At 44.4% G+C, this 18,405-nt stretch overlaps 2 protein-coding genes across 3 annotated transcripts in view; one reads left to right on the top strand and one right to left on the bottom strand.

Moving 5' to 3' along the window:
* Nucleotides 1-18,405, top strand: part of CREBL2 (cAMP responsive element binding protein like 2) — a 72,416-nt gene that overhangs the window by 30,080 nt on the left and 23,931 nt on the right. The window lies entirely within an intron of this gene.
* GPR19 (G protein-coupled receptor 19) lies at nt 426-1,670 on the bottom strand. The gene has a single exon (XM_013947911.2). The coding sequence runs from the start codon at nt 1,668-1,670 to the stop codon at nt 426-428; it is 1,245 nt and encodes a 414-aa protein (XP_013803365.2).

Raw genomic sequence — 18,405 nt, 5'->3', positions numbered from 1 at the left:
GTCCTACACACGCGGTCTGAATAAGAAAGTAAACCACAGTGCAACAGTATCCATAAGGATATAATAAAAGGAAGTATAGATGGATTTGGGTGGATTTATGCATTTATACATGGTGGCCAAAGTACAGTAATTAAAAAAGCAGTGTTTTTTCTTTCCCCTTTTTACTACATACAGACATTGTAAGAGCTTTCTCTTTTATAAAAAAAAAAATGCTCATGATTCAGGGACAGTAGTTTCAAAAAGCAGAATGTAAGTAAAATTAAATAGACTAGATACATCAAAATCAAAGCATTTAATAAAATAAAACATCTTTTTTTCCTCCCTAAAAGTTGTGTTAAAAATATGTAAATATACATTTCTTCAGAAAGGAGATAAAGCTCTTTGTTCTGGTGATGCATAATCATTTTTCAAAGCAATTAAGCCAATTAGACAAATGTGTTTGGAGGGTTTGAATGAATAGGCCAGGCAAGCTTTTTTTCCTTTGCTTCTCTGTCAAATGAATCATATATCGAGTCTTTGGTTACAGTTTTGGCTGGCGCTGGGATTTCTGAGATCCCAACGTAATTTTTTTTGGCTATCCTTGAACTGGTGGTGATGGTGTATGCATTGCTTCTGTAGCATTTCATGGAGGACATGCAAAAAGTTTCTTTCATCCCTCTTCTGAAGTTTGCATTATACACTGAGTATAGGGTTGGCTTAGAGGCTGAAGAGCTAAAAGAGATCCACGTGATAGCCATGAAAACCAAAGAACTCTTTCTGTAGTCTTTTTCGTGTGGGTGCCACAGCTGTACCACATAAAAAGGGATCCAGGAGAGAAGAAACAGTAAATTTAACATTAGGAACATCTTGATGGTTTTCACTTTTGTCCTTGGAACAATATTCATTGTCCTCCTGACAGTCCTGCCATCAGTGCCTATTCTCCAAATGTACTTGATGACTTTCTGGTAGAATAGGATAATGAGAATGGATGGGATCAAAAACACCACAAGGAGGTAGATGATACTGTAGATGGCTCCCTCCCAAGAATTTGGGAGAAAAAAGTTGCAATGGTCATCCCACTTGGAGCCATAGAAAAAGAAAGCTGGAGATGCAAATGCAGCATCAAAAATCCAAGATGCTACAATCATTTTCTTGGCTTTCTCTCTCGACACTTTGAAGCTCAGGGGGTAGACAATAGTGTAGAATCGATCCACACATATGGAGAGAAGCACATATATCTGGACTCCAGGGGTGAGATATTGTATGTACCTTACCAGCTTGCACATCACGTTTCCCAGCATCCACTTGCCCGATGTAAACTGGAGCAGCACGAACGGTGCGCTTGCCACACTGATGAGAAGGTCTGCACAAGCCATGGAGACAACAAAGTAGTTGGTGGTTGACTGTGTCCTCCTGCTCCTGTGGATCACTAAGCAAACAAGGGAGTTTCCAAAGATGGAAAACAGCCACAATACTCCAAAAATCATGCTGGCTGCTATGATTTCCCCTGGCCTCAGATCATACTGCAAGACAGTATGGTTCCTGTTTGACCTGGCCTCCTTGCCTGATTCTGTCATCTCGTGGCTAACAGGAGGGATCAAGGTTTCAGGGTAGCTGATGTTCTGCAGCAGGAGCAATGATGTAGGGAGAACAAAAGGAGTGTTGTTGTTATCCATACTGTGGGCAAACATCACAGCCATGTTTTCTGCTCAGGCTCTGCATAAAGAAAAAAGCCAAAAGGTTGTATCTAATAAGTGTGTGTGAAAACCTACCTTGATCAATGAAAGTTAATCTTAAGTAAAATACATCGATTTCAGAGAAATGGTCAAAAATGTACTATGGGATTGCCTGGTATAGCAGAGGCCATTAAATTTCACACAGATTTTTATTAATGATGTTCCAAATACTTTAGGATAAATATTTCTGTCCTCTGAAAGACAAATGTCCATCTCACAGATAGAGACTGAGGTGCCACCAATGCTTGTGACCTGCAAACTAAGTGAGTGGAGTATGCCCTGTTGGTCCCAGGAATGGGTTATACTTCATAGGGCGAGAGGAAGTTATAAAAAAACCAGACAAACACTGTCTCTGTTCATTTGACTGTATGTAGATCTGGAAAGTAATTAGACAGGAGGTGTTTCTTATACTTAGAGATGGAATGGGGAATAATATCTGTCACTATAATAATATCTTCAGTATTTCAGGGTACTAAAGGCCAAGTCCTGCTCCCATCAACCCATGTACTAACATTAGTATTAATATACCTAAGTTTAGCAGAAAGTACATACAAAGCTGCTGTGAGGCTATGATTGCATAAGAGGCAAAGATTGATAAGCACAACAAATGCTAAGTATTTGCCAGCTCATGTTCTGTTTACAAGCCATCCAAAGATGACTTGTCCTTTTTCACTAGCAGAGGCACTGTTGGGCTCACTCAATCTAAATGGGCTGTTTTTTTGTTTTTTGTTTTTTCTTAAATTGCAGAACCTGAATCCTTTTGCTTCTAGACTTATTTTTGGAAAGCAAGAGAGATCAGGGTTTGAAGGCAAAGGGAAGATCAACATAGTGGAAGGGATTGTACCAAACTGGACAGGAACCCCTCACAGTGAGTCTTTTCTGAGCTCTTCTACATTGAGAAGATCCTCCTGCTTTCAGAGGTAGCTCACAGAATCAAAGACACAGAATCGCTGAGGTTGGAAGGAACCTCTGGAGATCATCTAGTCCAACCCCCCTGCTCAAGCAGGGTCACCTAGAGCACGTTGCACAGGATCATGTCCAGGCGGCTTTTGAATATCTCCAGAGAAGGAGACTCCACAACCTCTCTGGGCAACCTATTCCAGTGCTCTGTCACCCTCACAGTGAAAAAGTTTTTCCTCATGTTCAGATGGAAGCGTCTGTGTTTCAGTTTGTGCCCGTTGCCTCGCGTCCTGTCACTCGGCACCACTGAAAAGAGCCTGGTCCCATCCTCTCGACACCCTCCCTTCAGATACTTGTACACATTGATAAGATCCCCTCTCAGTCTTCTCTTCCCCAGGCTAAACAGGCCCAGCTCTGTCAGTCTTTCCTCATAAGAGAGATGCTCCAGTCCCCTAATCATCTTTGTGGCCCTTCGCTGGACTCACTCCAGTAGTGCCACATCCCTCTTGTACTGGGGAGCCCAGAACTGGACACACTACTCCAGATGTGGCTTCACCAGGGCTGAGTAGAGGGGGAGAATCACCTCCTTCGACCTGCTGGCAACACTCTTCCTGATGCACCCCTCCAGGAGACCATTGGCCTTCTTGGCCACAAGGGCACATTGCTGCCTCATGCTTAACTTGGTGTCCACCAGCACTCCCAGCTCCTTCTCCGCAGAGCTGCTTTCCAGCAGGTCAACCCCCAACCTGTCCTGGTGCATGGGGTTATTCCTCCCCAGGTGCAGGACCCTGCACTTGCCTTTGTTGAACTTCAGGAGGTTCCTCTCTGCCCACCTCTCCAGCTTCTGCCCACCTCTCCAGGTCTCTCTGAATGGCAGCACAGCCCTCTGGTGTATCAGCCACTCCTCCCAGTTTTGTATCATCAGCAAACTTGCTGAGGGTGCGCTCTGTCCCTTCACCCAGGTCATTGATGAAGAAGTTGAACAAGACTGGACCCAGGACTGACCCCTGGGGGACACTGCTAGCTACAGGCCTCCAACTAGACTCTGCCACTGATCACAACTCTCTGAGCTCTGCCAGCCAGCCAGTTCTCAATCCACCTCACTGTCCACTCGTCTAACCCACACTTCCTGAGCTCACCTATGAGGATGTTATGGGAGACAGTGTCAAAAGCCTTCCTGAAGTCTAGGTAGACAACATCCACTGCTCTCCCCTCATCTACCCAGCCAGCCATTCCAGCACAGAAGGCTATCAGATTGGTTGAGTATGATTTCCCCTTGGTGAAGCCATGCTGACTACTCCTGATCACCTTCTTGTCCTCCACATGCTTGGAGATGGCCTCCAGGATGAGCTGCTCCATCACCTTTCCAGGGATGGAGGTGAGGCTGACTGGCCTGTAGTTCCCTGGGTCCTCCTTCTTGCCCTTTTTGAAGACTGGGGTGACATTGGCTTTCTTCCAGTCCTCGGGCACCTCTCCTGTCCTCCATGACCTTTCAAAGATGATGGAGAGTGGCTTAGCAATAACATCCGCCAGCTCCCTCAGCACTCGTGGGTGCATCCCATCAGGGCCCATGGATTTGTGGGTGTCAAGTTTGCTTAAATGATCTCTAACCCACTCCTCCTCAACCAAGGGGAAGTCTTCCTTCCTCCAGACTTTCTGTCTTGTCTCCAGCATCTGCGAGTCCTGAGGGCTGGCCTGAGCAGGAAAGACTGAAGCAAAGAAGGCATTCAGTAACTCTGCCTTCTCTGCATCCTTCGTCACCAGGGCACCCACCCCATTCAGCAAAGGGCCCACATTTTCCCTAGTCTTCCTCTTGCTACTGATGTATTTGAAGAAGCCCTTCTTGCTGTCCTTGACATCTCTTGCCAGATTTAATTCCAAACGGGCCTTAGCCTTCCTCGTCGCATCCCTGCATACTCTGACAATGTTCCTGTATTCCTCCCAAGTGGCCTGTCCCCCTTTCCACTTTCTGTATACTTCCTTCTTCTGGTTGAGTTTTGCCAGGAGCTCCTTGCTCATCCATGCAGGTCTCCTACCTCCTTTGCTTGACTTCCTACTCATAGGGATGCACCGCTCTTGAGCCTGGAGGAAGCGATGCTTGAATATTAACCAGCTCTCTTGAACGCCCCTTCCTTCTAGGGCCCTAACCCATGGGATTCCTCCAAGTAGGTCCCTGAAGAGGCCAAAGTTTGCTCTCCTGAAGTCCAGGGTTGCGATCCTGCTTATTGCCCTGCCTCCTCCTCGCAGCATCCTGAACTCCACCATCTCATAGTCACTGCCCCCAAGGCTGCCCCCGACCTTCACATCTCCAACCAGTCCTTCTTTGTTTGTTAGTACGAGGTCCAGCAGCACACCTCTCCTTGTTGGCTCCTCCACCACCTGTGTCATGAAGTTGTCACCAATGCTCTGCAGGAACCTCCAGGAGTGTTTGTGCCTAGCTGTGTTGTCTCTCCAGCAGATATCGGGGTGGTTGAAGTCCCCCATGAGAACCAGGGCCTGGGATCGTGAGGCTACTGCCAGCTGTCTGTAGAAGGCCTCATCAACTTCCTCTTCCTGATCAGGTGGCCTGTAGTAAACACCCACAACAGTGTCACCCATGCTAGTCTGCCCTTTAATCCTTACCCATAAGCTCTCGACTCGCTCTTCATCCACCCCTAGGCACAGCTCAATACATTCCAGTTGCTCTCTCACCTAAAGAGCAACTCCACCACCTCGCTTTCCTGGTCTGTCCTTCCTAAAAAGCACGTAGCCATCCATGACAGCACTCCAGTCATGCGAGCTATCCCACCATGTCTCTGTAATGGCAATGAGATCATGGCCCTGCAACCGCACACATATCTCTAGTTCTTCCTGTTTGTTCCCCATGCTGCGTGCATTGGTGTACAGGCATTTCAGGGAGGTGATCAAGCATGCAGTTTTCCCAGGAGGGGTAAAAGCTCAAGGGAGAAAGATTCCTATTTCCACAATCCTGTCCTTCCTTCACTCACAAGAAGTGCCATCAAGGACTGTGAGTGGTGGGAGTGGCAGACGCCAGGAGGTGCATCACTGTCATGGTTCTCCAGGATGTGTACTTGCCTGGGGAAAGTTTTGACAGTAGAAAAGGGGAGGTGCGCCGAGGGTGATATGTGGCTGCTTACACTGGAGGTGAGTGGCCAGGGCTGAGTGAAATAGTCTGAAGATGGCTGGGCTGCACTTCGAGCGAGTGAAACTGGGGACCTGGGCTGTTAAGTGAGAGAATGATTAGAGGAGAGATAACTTTCCACTTAAGGCCCAGTGCTGATGTCCCTGTTGTGTGAGAGTGACTTGATGCCTACTGCCAGCAGCAGAATCGGGAGCTAAGGTGTTGTTTCAGCTGTGCTGAGGAGCACAGCATACCATTTTCAGCAACAGCTGGACACCTTAAAGAGTCTTTTCTGAAGAGTACTGCTGGCCACCATGTCCTGGCCTTGCTAGTTACCTGTTCCCTCTGTCAGTCTGAGAACTAGCTGGTATGACAAACCTCCCCCTCAACCCCAAATAATATATTTTTTAATTAACTACAAAGACTTGACAGAGAAGGAAAACTTGGGGGGAGGAGGAAAATATTCTCATACAGCTGAATTGTGGGGGGAGCCTTTTGATCTTTGTTTCAGGTTCCAGTGGTGCAGACTCTGGCTCTAGTGGTTGCACTATCATTAAATGTGAATGCAATCTGCTGCTGAGGCTCTCTATGCTCTGGAGAAAACTAATGGAGAGGGTTGATGTCCTAGCCTTGGTCAGGGACCTCCCAAGCAGGGAGTATGAATCTTTACAGCTTGAACTAACTAAGCTGTCAGGTTGAGATCTGTAACACTGGGTATGTGTGCTAGAAAGAAATGTTCATGACCTTCGAATATGCAATTAAAAAAAAAAAATTCTTGACATTCCTTTAGTGGTGCCCAGAATAGTACTTCATTCTCTGTTATCTGCTGTAATTCAACCTCAGGAAGAATGAATGGAAGAGCATACATCTGTCTCCCTTAAAATCCTATAGGTCTGTGACCTATAGGTCAGGTAACTGAACTGGTGCCATGAACAACTGAAAGCAGCATATAAACACTTAAGCTGTGCCTGTCTTGGGCAATCCATGAGTTTTTCACAGGGAAGATCTTGTTGGGCTCTGGTGGACCAAATCATGTTGTCAGGCCTTGAGATGTGCCAAATTCTGCTCTGAGCTGAGGACTCTCTAGCTGAAATGACCTGCTGTTTTGCAGCCATCAAAATATTCCCTAACGGTTCGATCCACCGATCTTTTCAAATGTGAGTGCCTCAGCTTACAGTGTCTCCTTTCTCTTTTTCCTTTCAAGTAGATCCCCTTTTTTTCCTGCCAGACCCTTGCAGTCCTCCTCATTTTCTTCCCCTTTGCAGAAACTGCCTTGCCTGTGTACTAATATCACAGCCTTCATGGCTCTGAGGCAGGTTAGTGAACTGCCTCACCAAATCCATGAGCACAGGGTGAAAAAAGAGGTCAGAACTAGGTTTATAGGGGATCGTGGTTCTGCGAGTTGCTGAGCACCTCACTATTACATTTATGTTAGTGAAGCTTGGGTGCCCTCAGTGTTTACCACTCTAAAGTAGCACGGAGCACTGATTCAGTGTGGACTCTCATCGCTAACTACAAAATCACCCATAATGCTAATTAGACCAATAATCTCTTTTCCTTTTAGGTGGTGTTTTTCACCTGCATGGATGCTAAAGTGGCTGCTCTGTTTTTGAGGAAGCACTGAAATAGGGCTTCTGGGATCAAACTGTAGCTGTTAATTTGTGGTAGCTATGGTACACACCGCAGAATGTGATAGACACAACCCTTTTAAACCCTTTTGTTTTAAGGGGGAGAATTAAGTATATTTTCTCCAATTGAGACAAGAATGGAAATATTACTAGATAAGAATTTCCAGCTTTGGATTAGCTGGTGGCTGGGTTGGCTCTAGCCTATCACAGGCATAACATAGAGAAAGTACTTAATCTTAGTGGTTATGCCTATACAGACACTTTGTCCTCAGATGGAGCTCCAAAAAGTGTCCTTTCAATTGTGGTGTTGACATGTAAAGCCTCTTGCTCATTAGAAATGAGAAATATATTCCTCTAGGTATGTCATGTGAATGCTTAACTCCAGATTCATGATACTAGTTAGTCAGGATGAAATTCCTGAACAGAAGATCAAAAAGCCCATCCCAGAAGCCAGACAGACAAGTCCAAAAAGCCACCACCATCTTCCCCAGCCTGCTAAGTGATCCAAACTCCCTGCTTTGTTTTATGAGTTTTTTCAGAGTTTTGCTCTGCTTGTATCTAGCTTTACATTTATCACCAATTATTTTCTCCTTGTCTGCCTACACAGAGTGGAACCTGAAAGTGCAAAGGCACTGAGCAAATTTGAGATCTTCCTCCTTGTATTGTGCTGTATGTCATCTTCAAGAATGCAATATAAAAAATAATCAGATGTGGAAAAAGAGAAGATGTACTAATTGTCTGACACGGTTACAGAAGACATTTTTCCAGCTTTTTAGAGCCTGTGTTCATCAGCCAAGCTTAATATAACACTGTATGTGTCAAATATACGGGCTTAATATACAATCAGCTACATGGCACAGGCATAAATTTAGCATGCTTAAAAATGTGAGGGGTGATGAGAGCAGCGTGGCACATCTGCATAGCTACAGCCAGTCCACGTAGGCGCAGGCAGTCTGTAGCAGGACCTGGCTGTGCCTCTCTCTCCTCCGAAGCTTGGCCTCTGCAGAGTGCCTGGCACCGTGAGCCGTCGCTGGGAGGAGAAAGTGGGTCAAAGCGTGAGTCACCAACACTGTTCCCAAAGCACTTGTCTTTATTTAGCAGCTCTCATGTTCAAGCAATGTTGGGAATGGCAACACCTCAGGTTAAGTTGAACACTTAGGTGAAGCACTCTGAGGCTAGTACCACCTGTTTTTGATGGAGCAGATTGCATTGGAGAGCATGGCATGGGGCCTTCCCATCAAAGTAACATCAGGAAGCATCAGCAGTGGCAGCCAGAAGTGTGTGTTGTGGTGGTCAGGTTGCCTGCCACCTGCAAGGGGTAGGCCCTTTTGAATCTGCAAATGGGACATTGCTGCTTTTCCCTTCTTGTGATGGAGGGCTATGTGGGGTGGCCCTCATTTTCCCCTCATCGTTGCTTATCACTGGTTTCCCTCATTGTTTGCTTAGCAGCTCTGCTTGGCAGATAATTTTTGATTTCTGAAACAGCTCCTGCCTCTCTCTTCCCACCTTCCCTCATGGCAGAAGCTGCTCAGATGGGTCTGCTCTCCTGGAGATACCCTGCCTTCATCAGCTCTGTCTATGGGGGATTTGGGCTGTTTTCTCTGGCAGAGTGGCAGGATGCATTGACAGTGCAGCCCACTAAATTGCATGTTAGAATTATCCGTAATAGGACAATACATGTGGATCATATTAACTGGATAGAAAAGAACATTATGGGCTAATTTTCTTCCTTAATTTCCCTTCTTGCCATGCAGAAATATCTGCTACTTAAAAATAGCTAGCCGCCTACTGCACAAATTAAGCTCAGTACCAGAGTAACCAGATGAAATTTCTTGACCACTATTGAGGAGTAATGGAAGTCAGGCACAATAATGAAACTACTTCCTTAAGCCTTTAAAATATGCAAGCTTCTTAACACTGTTCTCAAACTATTTCTCCTGGCGAGCTAAATCTTTTGTCCACTTCTGTTCAGACATGAGACATTTGGTAACACATTCACAATGCAGGTGGATAAACCAAAAATGTGCTGGGTTTAGCACTCAAATAGTACTTCTTTCTGTTGCTTTTTAACCTAGGTGACTAGAGAAAGGAGAATGGCAAGAAATATATCCAGCTATCTAGTACTTGAGCTTAGTTAGCAAAGGAAATGCAGCCTGATTGGGAGGAGCCTTGTCATGTGCCACCCTTCACCAGGGACCAGTTTGTTGTGTTGAGAGCTAGAATATTTGGTTACGTGTCTCCCAGTGGCAGCAGTTTCCTGTTTAGTCAAACAGAAGAGGTACCCAACAGAAATGCAAGTAACATTATGTTTTGTGATTCTTTCTTCCTGGAAACATCCACAGTCATCGAACACACTGTCCACAAGGTCCAAATTAAAATACAACTGCAAAAATAGGGACTTCAACTACGCTGAGCACAGGATCATTCTGGTTGAACAACAATTACTTGTTAGCTGAAATGCTTACTTCTGTTTTTAAAGTAAATGCTATCTGATAAACCAGTGTGCTCTGAGATTCCTGCATTCCTAGTCATACATCATTTTTCCTCCTACTGGACCAGAAGCTGATCTCCTTTTATACTAAACGGTCTCTATTCAACTCAGTGGGCTTAATTGCATTTTTCATAGGTGACAAAGAGACCAGAATCATGCCTTGTTTTGGCACTGAGAGAAGGACCTTGGTGTAGTCTATGGCCCAGCTCATCTTTTTATCTGTGGGCAAGGATGTTTGCTGTAGTGGAGACATAAACTTCTGCATTATGAGTAATAGTCCTAATGGCAGCATGAGTATGAAAAGCCCAGCATATGTACCACTCTGTATGGGATGTGGATGCTAATAATTAAAGGCTCTGTATCTTGATACATTATGAATCTTCAATTCCCATGTCCCCAGTGTCCCCAGCATTTGCTGCATTGCTTACTGAAATATGATTGATGTGTCAATGAGCTGTTCAGCTTACAAACATAAGATCCTTGGAAGAACAGTGATGAGCTCTTTAGTCTCCCTCTACCTAGTAGGCCACATTAATAAGCAAATAGTGGACACACAGAAGGTAAAAATTATGCTTAGCAAATATATGAGGCCTAACTGAGTTTTTATTTATCAAAGATGTTTTTGTTTGATTTTCCTCTTAAGAAAACACTGATCTGAGTGAATGGACACTTTCTAGCAATTGTGAATCTGCACAGATGCAGCAATGCCAAAAATTTCTCTTTTTCTTTTGATTATTTTAGAGTGAGAATCCTCTTAAAACTGGTATGAGAACTTCCTATGTTTCTGTTTAAAAGCCTAGACTTTGTACATTTTCATGAAAAACAAAAGAGAATGCTAAATGACTCATAATCATCAAGGAGGGATTTCCTGGTGCCACAGTTCCTATTTTATGCACCTTAATATGTAGTTTGAAGGCCCAAACACTCCATTTTCAGGGATATCCCTTTGAGTTGATAGTAAAGGAATTATTTTCTTGCTAAACCTCCAAACAGATCTGACACTTAGAGAAGAAGTATTTGAGTCACAAGAACTTCAGAAAATCACTGCCACATCTACTTTGCTGTTGTATAAAGCCCATATGGCGTAGTTGCTATTTATTTACGTTTGCTGTCCTGTCCAGAAGTGCAGCTTCCTGGCTTCTGTTGCAACTGGGAACAGTGAAACCTGGTAAGATTCATGCTTTTTTAGAGTTTAATCAAAAGAACAAACATTTTTTCCTGTCCACTGTTTTTTAGGGTTAGAAAGACAGATAAAGAAAAAGAACATTGTACATTACTTACCTAGCACTAGCAGAGTGGCTTTTTTATTGAACACATTCTTTTATCTCTCTGCATCATAACTGCAAAATGTGATTGCAAGCTTTGGCCCAGGAAGTTATTTCAAAGACCTTGAGTTGGTCATTTACTCTGTAAACCTCCCTCTCTAAATAATATCTCTGGAATAGTTGCCTGAATGGAAGAGGAATGCTTCATCTACATGAGTTTGATCAACATTAGAATTGGAGTAAATTCAGTCAGAATGGGGTGCTTTTGTCTGGGAGTATGACATTTGTCCCTGCCTTAATTCATGTACATGCTCAGTGTAATAATCCTTGTAAAGAAGAGTACAGATTCTTTTAATCTAGAAATGTTTCTTGTTATACAGAGTTGACTGCATGCGTGTTGAGGCCACTCAATATTCCTGCTTCTAATGTAGGAATGCAGATGATACACATGCTTTGGTAAGCACACAGACTCCCTGACAGTTCTTTTCTCTCATCTAGTACTCATAAAAACGTTCTGCTATTAGCCCTGTTCTTGTTATGAAGGCTTTCCTATCCTTCTGGCAGCTCTTCTGAGCACAGCTTGAAAATCTCTTGAGGTGAAGTGTGTTCTTCCTCACTCTCTACATACCAGTGCCTGGGGATAGAAAACACCTACCCCTCTTTTTTATTGGTAGAATAAAATGTTTTGAATGAAATAAAACCTTTGAGATTCATGCTTGTATTTCATATGCTGTCACCTTCATCCCTGACTACCCAGCTGGTGGTTGTTCTGCAGCACAGTTAGCTAAAGATGTACATGACTGGAAGTGTGCATAGGCTGTTTCATGTATGAAACTTTCTGTGCTGGTTTTGGTGACAGCTCAGCATAAGGGAAAAGCTTCTCAACTGAACTTGTGATGTAAGGTGATATACATTACTGTGTCTTGCATCAGCATCTGTGACTCTAACCTAGATTGCAGAGTGAGGTCATGGGAGAAGGAGATATGGACACAATTGAATAAAGGAAGGAAATGTTCTTAATTTCCAGTGTATATAAAGAATATGTGTTGTGCAAGGCTACTGCATGAGCATGAATATAAACAAGTTTTTCTGCTATATGCTTGAGGAAAGTAAGGTGAACTAGACAGTCTCTTTGCCATCAATCTTTATTGACTCTTGTTGTTGATTGCTGACTATTTTAACAAGAAAAAAAAGCCAGGAACAAAGATATAATACTGTGACACTTATTGGGATTGGAGCCGATTTATATTTCTTGTACTGGCTGTTTGAGGAAAAATCCTTTTTCAGTTTTTAACCCTTTAACTTGGCTAAGTAATTTGTGAGCCATGCAGCACCTAAATAGGCCAAGAATAGGGTCCATATATTGCCTTTTGTTTCATCACTTCTTAGCTGGAGTAACTACACTGATTGCAAAACTGTAGCACTGGGCCTAAGTCCTGATCTGGAACAAATTAATGGGGAATGATTTTGATTGACATGAAGGGTTCAAAATATGGATGAATCACAAGGTACTGAATATTGGCGGAGTCTCCTTAAGAGATCATGCTATCACTTTTAGCCCAATGTGAGGTTAAAGGTTCTAGGAGAAGCATCTTTAGCTGTGTTTGTAGTTAATGATTTTTTTCTCATGTTTTTACAGTGAGTTAAAACTGATATGCAGGCAATTACTGCAACTCTGTTAACCTGAGATGAGTTGCTAATCCACAATAATTTATTCATGCACCTGTGCCTTAACAGTGTGTTTATTCTGTGCTGGTAGTGCTGAAGGGGAGCTCTTGCAGTAGCTGCAGATTCCATTTATACCCAACAACAAGGAGACAAATGTGAAATATATCAGAATTGTGTTTACCACTACCGTCCTCACCTCATCAGCATCTGCAGAGGCAGGGAATGGGTGTAATGCTCTTTAACAAGGGCTGTGCTGAAGCACACATGGAGTTTGCAAACGTCAGGTCTTTGAAGGGGATGACCCTGAAGGGGAGGGATGGGCAGGGTCACCTGTTAAGAGAAATTAATCCTCCAGTGGCTGTGGGGTATGGCCATCCATAAGGCCAAAGGAGAACACTGCATTCATTTCACAGAGCTAGGAATGAACTGTTAGGTTTTCCATGCCCTTCGGGATGCTGATTTCTTCCATCTGCCTCCTGTGGTTCTGCCCTTGGCCTGGTCCCATTAATCATAGGAGACACACAGCACAGTGCTCTGGCTACTAGCTCATGAGCATAACCATGAGCACAACATACAGTTTACAAACCAGTATACAGTTTTATGAATCTCTTGTTATAGATATAACTCTTGAGGGAAAGACTCACAGTCTTAAAAGTCTCAGGACTTTATTCTATCCTCCTACTGCTGTGACTAGCAGGCACAACTGTAGATTAGCACTGATCTAAAAATGATGGCAGAACCCAACTCTTTGCCCAGTATGAATGTGGGGGCATGAAAAGGTGGGAGCAAGGAGAAGAAGAACTGATGTCATTTCCAAACTCTGCTATCAAAATAGGTTCTGCCTACTGGAGTTGTCCAAGGAGAGCATGGAGAAGCTTGAAATATACTTTTGCAGGCTGTTCACTTTTCCCGAAAGGAGCTTGAATCTGTCCTTGGACACAGCTAGGCTGAACCCTTTCCTGACTCAGAGGCAAAAAAAATAGAAGGTGCTCTCTCCCACACATTTATGTTAATTTTTGGCAATGCCAGCCCCTGCCCACAGCACATCACGCAGTTCCTGACATGGGAAATGCAGTGCTTACCAGGGCTCGGTTGTCATGGTGGGTGTTGACAGATGAACTGTGGCGAATCTCACACCCAGCTGACTGCTCTGCCCATCTCTTGGAAAGTTTCACCCTCTCCCTGCAAAGGACCCTCTCCTCTGCAGAGGACACGTGCCAGCAGCTTCAGTGAAGACTCTGGCAGCATAGGTCAATCTCTCAATAGGAGTTTTCCTAGGAGAATCTTGGGGAGAGGGGAATTGTTGCTTCTAAATGAAAAGGTCATATGGAAATGAATTCTTGATATTAAATCTTGTGAAAGTTTCTTGCTCAGCAGTCAAGAAGTTAATATGGCAACAGTATTTTTGCAAGGGTACAAAGATTCATGTCAGAACCTTGGAGTGCCTGTCATGTGGCTCTTGACCCATTTCAGTAATGCAGATCTGGTGCTCACATCACGTAGGTCACCTGTGTCAGATACAGTGATGAAGAGTGGGGTGGCACTGGTGGCTAACAAAATAGACTGAGATAGAGTTGCCAGAGATCTGAAGATGCTTCCAGGAGGACTTATCTGACAGGGATATGAAAAGGAGAAGAGCTGAATGAGTGGTAGCATTCCCCATGTTCCCATGGGCCTCAGTCAGATGACATGGCAATTAGAGTAAGCATCACACAGTTTCCCTGTACTGACTTTGCTGGAGAAGACTGGGGGCTGAAGGTTGTGCAAAGTCCTCTGTTAGTCTGAAAATGCCTGATGCCTGCCCGTGACTGGCAGAAGGGACATCTTAGCTGAACTAGACTCAGGGAGGATGAAAGCAGGCTAGAGGAAGCTGCTAAGGCAACGTATTGGCCTGCAGATAACCCCCAAAGGCAGGACTTCTTCTTGGGCAAGCTGTCAGTCACAAGTACTGTGGTGGCTGCCTGTTAGAGGAAAAGTCTGAGAGTGATGGAAGATGCTGGAGTGGAGAAATACACAAGTGCTGCATCATGTTTTGGTGCTTGGAGGACTGTGCTCATGGTGGGGAGAGGAAGTAAACTCTACCTGAGGATGTTAGGGGTTATTCCGCGTTGTCTGCTTGAGATTGCTCCAAACCAGGGGATGGGGAGGGAGGAAGTAGGGTCACTTCTAAATTGTTAATCACCTGAGGAAACATGCCTGGCAGGGCTGTAAAGGAAAATGCAGGTGGCAAGTCTATGGTATGGTCCCAGCTGGGGGAATGGTACTGCATAGCTTTGCAAATAGAGGCTCCGCAGGAGAACTGTGGAGGCGTAAGTGCTCTGCAAGCTCTTACTTTAAGCTAAGGAGCAGACCTCCCCAAGTGTATCTAACATGTATAGAATTTTTTACCATTACAAGAGTCATCTTAAACCAGGATGTTTAAAATAAATACATAAATCCAGCTTCCAAAACCCCTATTTAGGCACCCAAATAAAGACTAGCTTTTAAAGATGACTTTGCGTTGGCACCCAACTTTTCTGCAAATCAAGCCACTTGTTTAGGTGATTAACCTTGTCTTTAGCAAGAAATCTTGAAGAAACACTTCTGAAAATCATTGCCAGCAAGAATGGCTATGAATTCTGCCCCACATACACAACTAGCCTTTTGAAAGCAGAATGCAGTTTTCCTTCTCCATAACTCTGTGGAACCAACATACTGTTTGCCGTGCTGGAAGCCAGCTGGATAAATGAAAAATATTGCTATACATTCACAGTGAGTATGTGCATGAATTAGTAGAGACAGAATATCCTTCTTGCCTTTACTGGCTACAAATAAGGAAAGATTACTATGTCTGCAGGGATTTCCTAAGTAGCTGCATCCAGGCACCCACACAGAAAAAGAGGCAATGCTTTCAGAAAGGATGACCTCAAATTAATGACTAAAAAATACTAAAATGGCTGTTTTTAGTGCAATAACAGGAGGAAATAAGAAGCTGTGTGAATGTATCTAGAGACAGGAAAAAAAAAAAAAAAAAAGAGCAGATTGGCAGCTTGGTCTTTTCCATCTCAGTAAAAGTGATTTTCTGCTTTCATTGAACTGATCATGTCTGGGGATTATTTTTAGGCAAATAAGTGATGTGATTTAAAAATAAAAATACTGAATAGAGATATATAGAAAATAGATCACTGTAGAAAATACAGATGTTTATTCTACAGTAATTCTACACAGCTCTCTGCTTTCAGCAGAATCAACTTAAAATTCAAACCTCACAGAGAATCTGCTCCTGAGGAATGAGTCCTCCTTGCTAAAACTCAGGGGGGTTGTAAATGCACGTTAGTAAATACACATAAGATCAATTACTGTCAAAGATCATCTTCCTTGCCTTTGCTAACAGAGCAGATTCCTTTAGCCATGGCACTGTTCATCAGAGTACCTACGAATCCACATACCTGCTCCAAAGTGTAATCCCAGAAGTGCTTGTCTCTTCCTCTGTCTGTTTGCAATCCCATGTGAAAGCACTGTTGAGAAGGTGACAGTCATACTGGAAACCATGAAGTATGTTCATGTCTGTAGCTGTCTCTGCCCGGATTTGTAAATCTCTTTGAGGGGGAGGATATTCTGCCCTTCTTCCCTGATGGAGGAAAAAATGACGTTTTGCAGGGCTGGCTGCTGCCACCCGTTTCTTCCGGAGGTGCTGTTAATCTGTCATGTGGGATCATGTGGCTTTTCCTCCTCGGGTTCTGGCCGCCTCCAGCCCTGCCCGTTTCCTGTCCTCGAAGCCTCCGCGCGGGCAGCGCTGTCAGGGCGGAGAGTCGCCCGGTGCCAGCCGGCAGCGCGGCGGGGGCTGCGCGGGAGCTGCGCGGGGGCAGCGCGGCGCCCGCCAGCACTGCGGACAGCGGCGTGCTGCCTGGAGTCCCGGGGCTGCGCGGGGGGCTGCGCGGCGCGGCGCCCGTCAGCACCACGGACAGAGGCGCGTCTCCACGGAGCCTCCCCGGCCGCCCGGCGCCCGGTGCCCGGTCCCACGCCCAGGGGGACCCTGCGGCGTGGCAGCCTCCGGCGCTCGGCGGCCGGCGCTGACGTCCCGGTTGCTATGGCGAGGGGCGACCGCTCGAGAGGAGGCTTGTCGGCGGCGATGGTCGCCATGGGACCCCGCCGACTGAAAGGAACAGTGCGAGTGAATAAGCAGAAGGAGGTGGGGAGAATATTTAATTAGCTTCCTCTGGGAATTTCTCTCTCTCTCTCTCTCTCTTTTTTTTTTTTTAATTGCCATGTGGATACCGAAACTCATTATGAAAAAAAAAAAAAAGAGAGAGAGAGAAATCAGAGTGTCTGGTCCCCTCACTTAGTGTTGGACACCTTTTCTCTTATGGGGAATAGCACTGACACCATCGCCCTATGCTCTCTGCCACATCCGCTTTGTTACAGAGACTTGGCAACTGTCCCTAAATCTCGGTGTAGAGTCCCTCACAAACGTTTGTCCCACAGAAGTACAAACACTCTGTAAATTATATTACTCTGAAGTTTGAGGAAGGAGTGTATCATTTTAGTCTTCATAGAAACTTTCTGTCTGTGATCTAACCAAGGAAATTATTTGATGTTTTGATTTCTGTTATTTAAGCATTGATCATTGGTTGCACTGGCTGACTGAATGAGTGAAGGTTGACTCAAAAACTGAATATCCCCCCCCCACCTTAACAATCTTCAGTGGAGAACCCCCAGTATAATTTTATAATTTTTATTACATGCCTTCAGGGCAGAGAAGGGAAAGAGCTGTTGCTTATTGAAAGTCACTGTCAAGGAAGAACAGTGAACTGAACATCTTTTTTTTTGGTCTAATTATTACCATATGTGATGGGAATTAAGTTAGAAATATGGAATGGTTTCTATACAAAGACTGACTTGAGTAGGCTAGGACCTGGTTAGAAATGAGTAAGGTTTAGGTGGTTTTGATAGAGGTCTGCAAAACAGCTGTGCCATGGAGACTGTGAATAGGGATTGGCTGTTCCTCTTCTCCTCCAACACAAGAACTTTTTGGAAGGAGCATCAAGCAAACGACTGGTTCAAAACATACAGAAGGGGTGACTCCTCGTAAGTGAGATGTAGATCTACAGAACTCCTTGCCGAAGGATGTTGTGGGTGCAGAATTTCACACAGATTTCAGGGCATATTGGACAAACATTTGGAAAGTACTAAGCGGATCTAAATAGACCTAAATTTTCCTAAACGGACAAGCCACATTAGTTTCAGAAGATCCTCTGAGCTCAGAAGAGTTGGAAGTTGGGATAACTTTTGGAGGAAGTATTGGACTTGCTTGCTCTGTTCTTACTCTTCCATGAGCATCTGCTTTTATCCTCTGTTGGAGATAGGACACTGGGAAAGACCCCTGACCTGAACCAGTATGACTGTATTTATTTGAAATGTTTTACTTTTTGTTCTGCTAAGTTTGTTACTGCATGATGGTCAGTGATGTTGTCATAGTTTTATTTTTTTTAATGAAGAAAAATTTTGTCTTGTCTATCTGTTTAGTGCCTCCTTAAAGATAACTGGCTAATGTTGGAGCTGGCTGGTAGTATTATCATTGCGCATCATGGACTTCCTGGGGTACAGCCTAAATAAAAAGTTCCACACAGCATAACTC

The sequence above is a fragment of the Apteryx mantelli genome, chromosome 1, assembly GCF_036417845.1.
Source record: "Apteryx mantelli isolate bAptMan1 chromosome 1, bAptMan1.hap1, whole genome shotgun sequence".
NCBI lineage: Eukaryota > Metazoa > Chordata > Aves > Apterygiformes > Apterygidae > Apteryx > Apteryx mantelli.
This window is presented reverse-complemented; position numbering and strand designations above follow the sequence as displayed.